General features: G+C 45.0%; 1 protein-coding gene across 1 annotated transcript; it reads right to left on the reverse strand.

The window, feature by feature from the left end:
* Positions 1 to 660: 660 nt before the first annotated feature.
* kif3cb (kinesin family member 3Cb) lies at positions 661 to 9472 on the reverse strand. Its single transcript, XM_015969575.3, has 8 exons — positions 7912 to 9472; positions 7698 to 7799; positions 7472 to 7594; positions 7206 to 7324; positions 4866 to 4982; positions 3927 to 4041; positions 3597 to 3760; positions 661 to 1011 (listed from the first exon to the last, which is right to left on the reverse strand). The coding sequence occupies exons 1-8, from the start codon at positions 9283 to 9285 to the stop codon at positions 861 to 863; spliced, it is 2265 nt and encodes a 754-aa protein (XP_015825061.3). The 5' UTR covers positions 9286 to 9472; the 3' UTR covers positions 661 to 860.
* Positions 9473 to 12237: the final 2765 nt, after the last annotated feature.

Genomic DNA, 12237 nt, shown 5'->3' on the forward strand with positions numbered 1-12237 from the left:
CAGGACGAATCTCATCCACCCCCGGGGCTCCGCCGCTGTGTAGTTGTTTGACTACCTCAGCAACTTCTGCCCCCGAGATTGGACAGTCCATCCCCAGGTCTCCCGGCTCTGGTTCCTCCTCAGAATGCACATAGGTGGGATTGAGGAGCTCCTCCTCAAGTATTCCTTCCACCGTCCGACTATAGTCCCAGTTGACATCAGCAGCTCCCCATCCCCACTGTAAACAGTGTGAGTGAGTTGCTGCCTTCCTCTCCTGAGGCGCCGGACAGTTTGCCAGAACCTCTTTGGAGCCGATCGATAGTCTTTGACCGCGTCCCGAGAGCAGTGGGGGACATTGACTCCAAGTGGGCCTTGTTCCACTCTGGGATTATTGAGGCGGCTGTTGCTAGCTGTGCTCGCAAGGTGGCTGGTGCCAGTCGTGGTGGCAACCCCCGTACCCGCTGGTGGACACCAGAGGTTCGGGGAGCCGTCAGGCTGAAGAAGGAGGCCTACAGGGCATGGCTGGTCTGTGGGTCTCCGGAGGCAGCAGACAGGTACCGGATAGCCAAGCGGGGTGCAGCAGTGGCAGTTGCTGAGGCAAAATCTCGGGCGTGGGAGGAGTTTGGTGAGGCCATGGAGAAAGACTATCGATCGGCTCCAAAGAGGTAAAATAATGCCATGGAATAAAATGAAATCATGAGAAATCCTGTAGAGAAGGCTCCAATGTTTTGTTATGAATGTGAATATCTTTGTTGGATTAATAAGAAAAGCAGCATTTTGGGGTCAAAAGCAAGAAAAAAACCATATTAATATAACTCTCGGTCACTTTTAAGTAATATCTGAAAATAGAACTAAATTAAGAAGAATCAGATGGACACAACTTAAGGGCTCGTCTGATAAGGACCTCCAAAAGACAGGTGGGCAGCGGAGGACGGTCTCTGTCTCTGAGACGGAGAACAGCTCTGAGTTCCTGATGTCAGAGCAGTAGATGAGGAGGATGATGTCACAGATGTTTGTTGTGGTGCCTGATACCTGCAATCCACAGAAAGCACACTTACTTTCATGTGGTTTGTGGATAAAACTCACCTTTTGCACAAAAACACTTATTTTTAAAATCAAACACATTAAACCAACATCATAAAACACAGGTCCTAATGTAGAATCTTGGCCTGAGTTCATGACGAGATGCAATAGGCATTCATTTAGCCATTATGAATTATTCCTGTGTTAACGTTAAAAGAGAGAAAGAAAGAAATGTATCTTTTATATAGCACCTCTCAAGATGAAAATCACGAGGCACTTCACAAGAACAAAAAAGTCAAAATGCAAAAAATATTTTACAAATACATTTTTTTGAAAATATGGTTAAAATGAAAAAAATAAATGGTGGTTAAAAATGTACAGAGAGGGAAAGAGGGAAATGAGTGCATAATGGGAAAGACAGAGTTGGTAGAAAGAGCAGAATAAGGAGAAGGTGGTGATGAAGGTCACGCAAAAGCCAGCCTGAACAGGTGAGTGTTCAGGTGAGTCCACTGATCTCAGGCTCAGGGGGAGAGAGTTCCAGAGTCTGGGGGCCACAGCAGCAAATGATCTGTCACCTTTGGTCTTTAGCCTGGTGCTGCACAACCAGTAGGCTTTGGTCACTGGACCTCAGGGACCTGCTGGGGGTGTAGGGACTAAGAAGATCACCAATGTAAGATGGTGCTTGTCCATGTAAGGCCCTATAGACCAGAACCAGGATCTTGAAATGAACCCTGAAGTTGACTGGCAGACAGTGAAGCTGGAGGAGAAGCGGGGTGATGTGGGTTTGTTTGGAGGACTTGGTCAGAAGCCGAGCACAGGCATTCTGACCCACCTGTAGACGGTTCAGGGAGGTTCTGCTCAGACACGTGAAAAGAGAGTTACAGTAGTCTAAGCGTGAGGAGATGAAGGTGTGGATAACTGTCTCAAGTTCAGAGCGGGACAGAATGGGACTCAGCTTAGCAATGTTCCTGAGATGGAAGAAGGAAGAGCGAACAAGAGAACTGACATGAGAATCCAGGGTGAGAGCTGGGTCAAAGGTCACACCAAGATTCCACGCCAAGATGGTTTGGTGTGAGAAGCAAGCTGATCAAGAGAGTCTCTGACTTTGGGAACCAGCTTGTCTGGGGCACAGATGAGGATCTCAGTCTTATCTTCATTCAGCTGAAGAAAGCTCCCAGCCATCCAGGTTTTAGTCTAAGCAGGAGTGTAACATCTGCAGCCTAGGCCCCGTTCACACTGCAGGCAAAAGCACATCAAATCCGCTTTTTTCCCCACATGCGACCCACATCTGTTTATTTTTTATGACAGTCTGAAAGGCACAGATCCAATTTTTTCAAATGCGATCTATGTCACTTGAATATGTGGTACTGATTCCGACACATATCTGATGTTTTTGAAAGCGACTGCAGTCTGTACGGTCATGTCTCATTAAATCCATCTCCTATGTCACTGACTCAGCGGAGGTGAGCGTTTTGGAATTAAAAATACAGGAGAGCATGCAGGAGGTCCTGCTGGAGCAAAGCGAAGCATTTCAGCGGTCTCCGTCTCCGTGAATGAATTAATACCGGAACATTTTCAGTCAATAATAATTCAGGAAGACAGCGGGAACAAGGAGTAAAATAGTTTACAGTTTTTAAAACAGTTTCCAGCCCAAAACAGAAGAATTAACAGGTGTGATCCTGTCAGTGAAGGCTTTCGCAGCGCAGCTCGAGCAGTGTATTGCCCAATTCCGCTCCTCCTGGTTTCTCCGCTGAGTGTGATTTCTTTTTGCGCATGCGAGTCACTTTGGGGTTGTGAAGCATTCACACTGGAGAGAGTTTGATGTCGCATTCCAGTCATAATGTGAACAGCCTCACAAAAAAATCTGATTTACTCAAAAAATCAGAATTGAGCATCCAGGCCTGCAGTGTGAATGTAGCCTTAGACATCTCATGGGGCTAAAGGAGATGTACAGTTGGATGTCATCTGCATAAAGACGGTAGGAGATTCCTTTAAAGGAGCTCAGAATGAGCTGCAGAGGAAGCAGAAACATAATGAAAAGTAGAGGCCCTAGCACAGAACCTTGCGGTTCTGTAAATAATTCTCACTTCTCCCATTCTAAGTGGTTGGTTGGACAGACCCAAGTGGATTATTGCCATTTAAAACAGCTAATGTAAACATTGGTTTGTAAGCTACTCTACCAATTTTAAACGATCTTGTTATTGCTGCAGAAGTATACGTTTCCCTGCAGCTGATGACGATGATTGGTCCAAGATGTGATGAACTACTTCACGCCATTCTACGGGTTTCATGAGGATTCATTTTAAAACCAGAAGACCCACCAGACAACTAGCCCAGCTAATTTCGTCTGTTCAGTTGTTTATATTTAAAGCGTATCCAGTGCCGTACCCTAACTGATACGTGTCTGCTGAAGACACCAATCATGTTGGTAAAGGGCAGCTCTGCTCAAGGTCAGAATACTAAGTTGAATCCAAGTAGAGGTTTTAAATGCAAAACTACTGGAAGGTAAGATAGAAAGTACATTTTACACAGAAAGACCCTTCAAAATGGTTCAAACATCTCATTAAAATGTATTTAGTTTAGTTTTCACTCACCAGGACTGAGATTTTCTGACCCGTGATGATGAGGCGGCTCTCTCTCTGGGAAGATCCTGCATCAGTCTGGGAGAGAAAGCTCTCTCCAGGTGAGCCCCATGTAGGTTCAAGCTGAACATGGTTGGTGGAGACATGTCCAACTCCAACAGCATTATGTTCTCAGCCTGCAGGTGTAGATGATAGTACAACTGTAGTTAAACAAGCAGAAGTTTCAGATTTCATAAACTTTACTCGACTCCAGCAGAGAGGGCTGCTGTGGACACGAGAATGGAAACAAAACTACCGACTCTTTTCTCGGCCACCCGTCCGGGTGAAAGTACGAGCACCGACCTGGTATCTAGATGGAGTCCCAGCTGCCCCAGCAACAGCCATCTGTGCAAACTGGCTGATTGGCCTCTTGTATCCCACAGCAGAAACTGGCCTTCTCTTGAGCTTGGTGTGTGTACTGAGAAAAATACAAAGAGTTGGTTTGGATATAATTAAAACACCTTTGGTTTTTAATTATTTTGTGTATTTCCTTGTTTTGTTTGATATTTAATTAATTTATTTATTTTTATGAAATTTTTAAAAAGTTTTTTTAATAATATGAGTTACAACATTTAATTTCTGTCTAGGAAATATAAAGTATTTTTGAAATAAAAATTGTTTTGAACTGCAACCTGTGCAAAAACGTGCCACATACTGTCTGTGGTCACCCATTAAATGTCCCTAAAACAATAAATACTTCATTTACTCATGTTCCTCTATTAAAAATACTACAACGCTACCTTTAAACGTACACTACACTAGGGGGCTATGTTTTGATTAACTTTAGGGTTGTGTCTTTTATTTATTTAGTCTGTGGTTGTTTCTAACACGTTTTAGGTGGGTGTTTTATCATCTAAGGTTTTCTATCAGAGTATCATTAAAACTTCTGCGTATCGCTGTCATCTGTGATACTCTGGGTGTCATTTGTGAAGCACTTACGGGTTTTATCCTGTGAAGAGTGCTTTATAATTAAATCCATCCACCATGCACATGACGCTCTGACCTTGAGCCACCACAGTTTGATTCTTGATAAATTTGATTAAAAAGATGAACTCAAGTAAACGTCTGTATACTTGTTGCAGAAGAGGAAGTAAAACCTTTTTGTTTTACTTGTAGCTGCATCTTGATTCATTTCAGAAACAGTTTGGCTACTGATTCTGACTTGAATTACTCAAAGCCTATGTGCCATAAATGGTTTGGTTGTTTCTGATGATGCCAGTGATGTAAAATCGACTGACTGACCTCTCTGATGGAATCACGGGTCGGAGCCTCCACTGATCCTCCTCAGAGTCAAAGTAAGCCCGGTTCATTATCTTGTTCTTTTCCTCAGGGGGTATAAAATTCTCAATAAGGAGATATCTGTAATGGGATCAAATTAATTAAAGAGAAAAAAATAGTTAAAGGGAATAGTATTTTAGATTACACATCAGTTTCTTTTTCATGTAGTTCTAAAATAATCCAGGCCTGAGTATAAATAGTGTAAAGTGTTTATTTTATTAATATTAAAATATAAAGTTCCATCCATTTTCAGCCGCTTATCTGGAGTCATGTTGCAGGGGCAGCAGCCTAAGCCGGGACACCCAGACTTCCCTCTCCCCAGCTACTTGAGCCAGCTTTTCCAAGGGAATCCCAAGGCGTTCCCTGGCCAGCCGAGAGACATAGTCCCTCCAGCGTGTCCTGGGTCTCCCCTTAGGTCTCCTCCCGGTTGGACATGCCCGGAAAACCTCACGAGGGAGGCGTCCAGGAGGCATCCTGACCAGATGCCCATGCCACCTTAGCTGGCTCCTCTCGATGTGAAGGAGCAGCGGGTCTACTCCGAGCCCCTCCCAGATGACCAAACTTCTCACCCTATCTCTAAGGGAGAGCCCATCCACTCTGCAGAGAAAACTCATTTTGGCCGCTTGTACCCGCGATCTCGTTCTTTCTGTCACTACCCAAAGTTCGTGACCATAGGTGAGGGTAGGAACGTAGATCGACCGGTAAATCTAGAGCTTTGCCTTCCGGCTCAGCTCTCTCTTCACCACGACAGACCGGTACAACGCCCGCATCACTGCAGATGCAGTGCCTATCGATATCATGCTCCATCTTTCCCTCACTCGTGAACAAGACCCCGAGATACTTAAACTCCTCCACTTGGGGCAGGACGTCATCCCTGACCCGAATAAGTGCTTCTACCCTTTTCCGACTTAAGACAGCCGCTTCACACTCGGCTGTGAACTGCTCCAGGGAAAGCTGGAGATCACTGTTCGATGACGCCAACAGGGCCACATCGTCTGCAAAAAGCAGAGGCCCGATCCTCAGGCCCATGGGCATAATTTTTTTTTGGGGGGGGGGGGGGGGGGGGGGGCGCACTGTGATAGATTGATCATGCACCCTGGCTACTTGGGATGTGGCAGTGTGAGCGTCCTGTCACAGTGTCCTGATTGATCATGCGCCCTGGCTACTTGGCCAAGGAGATGTCCCTTTGGCTGACTGGCTGGCGCATGTGACTCTTACCCGGGAGTCTGGGGATTGAATCCCGCCCGGGCCCTCGTTTCTCCACCTTGCCACAATTACAATGCCGATTGTAGTTTCCTGGCGTTGTACTTTCCAGATCTGCTCAGGTTCCTGCACCTGTCTATGACGTCATCATACTACGGCAACACCTCTCGGCCCAAATATATTGTGTCTCTCTTTCGATTCCGTTCTTTCACATGCGTTTTGGAAAAACTTTAGCAGTTTTGTAATCAAATTTGTATTTCTTCCTGTCTAAATGTTTTTGAACCTGGTAACGTAACTTCCGTTAAGTTAAATATCCAGCCAATTATCTAGTGATGTCATCGACAGGCGCAGGACCCCAAGAAGAAAAAATGGTATCTAATATGGCATCTCCCAAAGACACTAGACTCGCCCACTATGTACTTTAGACCTGATTTTATAGTTACAGTATGTGGTACGAAGCCGCCAATATTTTTAAACAACTGAACATCACACCTCGTGATTTTTATCTTGAGGAGCTATATAAACGATATTCTTCTTCCTCTTCTTCTTCTTCTTCTTCTTCTTCATTTTCAACATTTAGTTGAAAATTTCCAGAGATTAATGGTAAAAAACTACAAATTGTCTCTTTAACACCTTAATCTAACATCTGAAATGTCTCCTCAGCCTTCATTAGTTTCTACAAGAGCGGTTCATCACTAAATCAAACAAATCAGCTGTGTTCACCATCTAAAACATGCAGAAAACATGCTGGAAGCAGACTCCAATGCCAGGCATGTCCACTCCACTTTACTAAGTCCAACAAGGACCAGACAACCACTCTGAAGTTGCAAATGTGGTATTCTGACCAGTGACCACAGAGGGTGGTGGGGTTCTGAGTGTCTCTCTCTCACCATGTAAAGGGTCATTTTAGCCCATTCTGGCTCAAGAAAATTATTAAAAATATGAAAAAGTTGCACAGTGTGGCTTTAACGATTTTGTTTGATTTAGATTTTGTTGTTCACTATGCTGCAGCAGCTTCCTGGCTGTGATGAAAGCTCACATTTATTGTTTATTAACTTTTACTTGAGTTATTAATAAAGTCTCCTATTTGTGTGGACCTACTTGTACTTGAGCTCTTTGGTGAGCTCATCCTGTGTCTCCTCCAGCTCTTGTCTGGTTAGGATGTGTTCATCGATGATGTCATTCATCTCTCCTCTCAACACCTGCAGTTTAGCAAACAGCTACAGAGAACAGATTAATCAATCAATAAATACAATCTAATTTTATTTGTACAGCACCTTCCACAACCTTAGCAGAAGTCCAAGGTGCTGAACAGTATATATGTACATCTGAATGTAAACAAAGACACTCGGACTTGGTAGACACACCCTCTTCAGTTTCTTCGTCTTGTGCTCCACCTCTTGCTGCAGGGAGGAGAACGTCTCCTTCCTTTCTAAAGTCTCCTCGTCCTGCAGCATCATCTGCTGCTGGATCTCCCTCTCTCGTCTGATCTGCAAATCAAAGCCAACATCCCGCAGTCACAACGATCTTGTGCACATTCAAATGTTTCACCATGGAGCATCACCAACACTTTATTATTGCTGATTTTATTACTTGTTCTGCTATTTCTTGTCTCTTCAGCTCGAGCATCTTTTGCTGTTCGTTGGTGTGATCGATGATGGTCTTTCCTCCCACCAGCAGTTTGCTCTCCATAGCCTGTGAACAAAGAGATCTGATAAATTATTTATGTAAATGTCCTTTGTTCAACTACCCAGTCATTTATCACACCAGATGCTGAATAAAAACGGTATTAACTGCAGGTCCGTACCTTATACTTCTCTATGATCTTCTCCACGGCTTCTTGGTCCCATTGAAATTCCTCCAAACATCTTCTGTTAACGTTTAGATGTTTTAGTTTCTCGCTGCTCCCTTGGCAGGCCTTTGGGTTGCCCTCAATCAGCCTGTGCTTCTCATCTTCTTCCCCTACAGTCTTATCTGTAAAGATTTCCTCCTCCGTCCCAGCCATACTATTACTCAGTCTTTTGCTGTTCCTCCTCCTCCTCCTCCTCTCTTCTGCCAGCATCCCTTGCTCCTCCAGCTGAGCTTTCAAACGTGCAATCTCTGCTTGAAACTCCCTTAGCAGGGCATCTTTAGGGTCCTCGTTGATCCGTGGTTTGTTCTTTATTTTCTTGGCTCTGCTGGCGTACCTGAGCGTTGCCAGGGATTCATCAAAGTTCTTATGGGCGGGTCCAACTGTTGCAACCATGACCGTCTTTGCATTGCCGCCCAGAGAGTCCTGGAGCAAGCGGGTGAGTTTGGAGTCTCTGTAAGGGATGTGGGCGCTCTTCCCATCCACCAGGGCTGAGATGACGTTCCCCAGCGCTGAGAGGGACAGGTTGATTTTGGCAGCTTCCTTCAGACGCTTCCCTTTAGCGCCTGTCTTGCTTTGGCGTTCGCTTCCAGCCAGATCAACCATGTTCAGTTTGCCAACACGTATGTGGTCCTCACCATCCGGGCCTAGTTCGCTGCACTCCACGGTTACAACAAAAATGGCGTGAGACCTTGAGCTGCGCTCGTTCATGTTGGTGAAGCCCACCGTTCTGGACTGGTTCCCAATGTTCATGACGTGCTCGATCTCTGTGACATTCTTCGTCAGCACCGAAGACAAGTCTTTCACGTAAACGCCATACTCAGGGTTCTCTTTGAGCTCCAGCTTTTTGTTGTTGTCTTTGCACAGGAGATCCCTGATCTCCTCCTGGTAGATCTCAAGGTACGAAGACCTGACCAGATACTTCTGATTCTGACTTCTGGAGATTTGAGTGAAAATGTGCTGAAATGAGTTTGGTATGACTCCACTCCTCTCCGGGTCGTTGGACACCCCCTGCATGGTGTAGGTCTTACCGGTCCCGGTTTGTCCGTAAGCAAAGATGGTGCCGTTGAAGCCTTGGAGCACAGACTCTACAAGAGGTCTCACAGCATCATCATAGATGTCACTTTGCTTTGAGTTCCAACCGTACACCGAGTTAAAGGTGAAGACCTTCATTGGCTCATCAGGCGGTGCCTTCGGGTTTCGGATGGTGATCTGTCCCAGTTTGTCATGTATCTCCAGAATGTTCTCACACTCTGCCACCTCCTCTCTCCTGGAGAACGGCCGGCAGCGCACCACCACCTGCACCGCCTCGCAGGCTCTAGCTGAAGACATTTTATTTACCAAGAATCAACAAACATCCTCGCAGATTTATTTCTATCTTCCTTCTCCAGGTGCCTCAGTTTCATCAGCAGCGGCAAAACAAGAAGTCAGACACGCCTCACCGTCATCAGCATCAGCATCATGGAGAAGCGCTCAGGCCGAAGCGTCTCCTCCTTTCCGGGGCATCATGGAGCGATGTCACAGGATAATTAAAGATGCTGATGTGAGGGGAAAAGCAGCCAGCCCGGCCCGACCCAGCCCGCTCTGAGTCCCGGCGGAACACACCCTGCTCTGCAGACAATGGAGACCAGACACGTGACCTGCGCGACGAATGAGTGCGCCGCTTCAACAAATTAGCCCCAAACAATTACCACGCGAGCGTAAAACAAATAAAAGAAGTTTAAAAATAAACACGTTTTTATGTTGATGAGGAAATGAAAAGAGTAATCTGGTTGTAATAATTTTATGTCCAAACGTGCGCGTTTTTATGGAAGCCCATTCCCGCCACTCAGATAACTCTCTCTCTCTCTCTCTCTCTCTCTCTCTCTCTCTCTCTCTCTCCCTCTCTCTCTCTCTCATATATATATATATATATATATATATATATATATATATATATATATATATATATATATATATAATCTCAAAATTATGACTTAGCTATCTCATAATATTGAGATAGTCGCCTACATATATATGCGGTACTTTTTGAGTCATTACGTTAAACTCCTGCAAAAATAACGTCTGGTCCGTCTGGTCCTTAAACATTCAAATGAATGAGATACAAACAAACAATCAAATCAATTCCAAAGAAGACGTAAAATAAATATACTGGGCGGGTTATAAATTTGGTTACCTTTTTACTGTAAATGCGCATACACACACTCTTTGAGGATTAAACAGAGATTACACGACCAGACTGATAAGCTAACGGCTAGTCTGAGTGAGGACTGCCATACATAATAAAATAGCCTGCTACTAATCTCAGAAATGTCGCTGCAGTTATGCTAACAATATTGACATAAACATTTTCACTGCCAAGTGTGACAAGGTGAATTGAGGGCCCGGGCGGGATTAGATCCCCAGACTCCCGGGTGATGGCCACGTGCACTAACAAGTCAGCCAAAAGGATATCCATGTGTCCAAGTAGCCAGGGCGCATGCTCACCCTGTCACATCTCTCCCCCTCTTTCCACAAGCATGTCCCTATGTGCCGCGCAGGGTGCCACAGATTTCAAATCCATGGACCTACTTCACAGTAACACATGGATCCTGCCAACCATGCCAAATGTAGCAAGGTGGAGAAGCAAGGGCCTGGGCGGGGATTTGATCCCCAGACTCCCAGGCGAGTGTCATGCGTGCTAACCAGTCAGCCAAAGGGATATCCCTGGCAAAGCAGTCAGGGTGCATGATCAATAGGGAAACAGTGACAGGATGCACACCCTGTCACACAAGCACGCTATTTACATTAATTTCTTTGTGATATTCTGAGGAAAAACTTAAATATTTGTGGTCAAATTTCGTTGTAGTGAAACATTAAAGTCACAGTTTATAATTGTGCTGAAAAAAGCCTCACATTGCAACTGGCCCCATTGTTAGTAGTCGGAACTAATCTCCAAACCGGTAACGACAGCTAGATATGAAATAGTCTTTCCTCAGAAACTTGCTTCAAAAACCATCCCTTTAGGTCTCCGCGTGGACATCTCAGTCCAGCCTGTCTTCTGATTTGACATTTACTGCTTCACAGTTGATGCATATTGTACTTGGCTCCACAAAAACAAAGGCAGAAATATGAGGTCTTTACCAGTTCTAAATGATAAATTTATCTTCTGCTGCAAATACCTCCATCGCCACCTCATCCATGCCAGCAGTGAGATGTAATCTCTCCGGCAGGTCCTGGGTCTGCCCTGAGGAACACATCTGGTACCAGATGCTCCTTATGTGGAGGACCCGTGACTGCTGAGTTTCTCAACCATCCGAGGGTGAATCCATAGCCAATCTGTGTAGGAAGTTCATTTCGGCTGCTTGTATTTACACTTACCCACAGGTCACAGTCGAAGGTTCTCCTTTCAGCTCAGCCTACTGGTCACAGTGACAGGTCAGTACGCCAACCCACCCATCACTCGCCTGTCCTGTTCGAGCTTTTATTTGGAGCTGTGGTCCATTCCCAATCCAATCCCTGGTTAAGGGCCTTGACCCCAGACTAGAGCTTTGTCACTGCCACCCAAAGGCTTTTTAGTTTAACCCTCCCACTGTCCTAATGGGTGTGACCCCGCGAGTAAAGTTGACCATTGAGCAGGGCTGATGGTTTATCGCTTGGGTCCATGTGGCAGGGGTGAGGAGTGAGCACCACCTCACCCCTGCCACATGGATCTCAAAGGATAAACCATCAATCCTGCTCAATGGTCAACTTTCCTCGCTGGGTCACACCCATTAGGACGGTGGGAGGATTAAAGGTGCAGTATGTAAGAATATAGTGAGAATTTCACAATGAAAAAATCACAAGAGTCTAATATTTCAGTCATTTTGGAAGGGAGGTTATACTGAAACATTTCATATCCAGTTGGGGGGATTGTCAGTTTTTCTCCTTTCAAACAAAGGAGGGACGCAACTACTGTCTACCATCAGTGAGCGTGGGGCTGCCGTGTCTCCTGCGAGCTAAAACTGCAGAGCCGACAATTTTGACTGTCCGCAAAAAGCTCCGGTTGTTTAAAGTGGTGCCAGTAACCACATTTTATCATAAGATGTCATTTTTACTTTATTTCTACATAATGCACCTTTAAGAGATTCTACTTAAACCATCTCCTAATATCTTAACTCTTTCCCAACGTTTAAATTTTCTAACATTAATGTCATTTTAGCACCAAAAATGCTTTGATGTTAGGTAAGGGTTAAAGAGCAAGTCACCCCCTACAAGAAACTTACTTCACTCCCACTTCATGTTTGAAAAATGCAACAAATGCTG

Source organism: Nothobranchius furzeri, chromosome 18 (genome assembly GCF_043380555.1).
Source record: "Nothobranchius furzeri strain GRZ-AD chromosome 18, NfurGRZ-RIMD1, whole genome shotgun sequence".
NCBI lineage: Eukaryota > Metazoa > Chordata > Actinopteri > Cyprinodontiformes > Nothobranchiidae > Nothobranchius > Nothobranchius furzeri.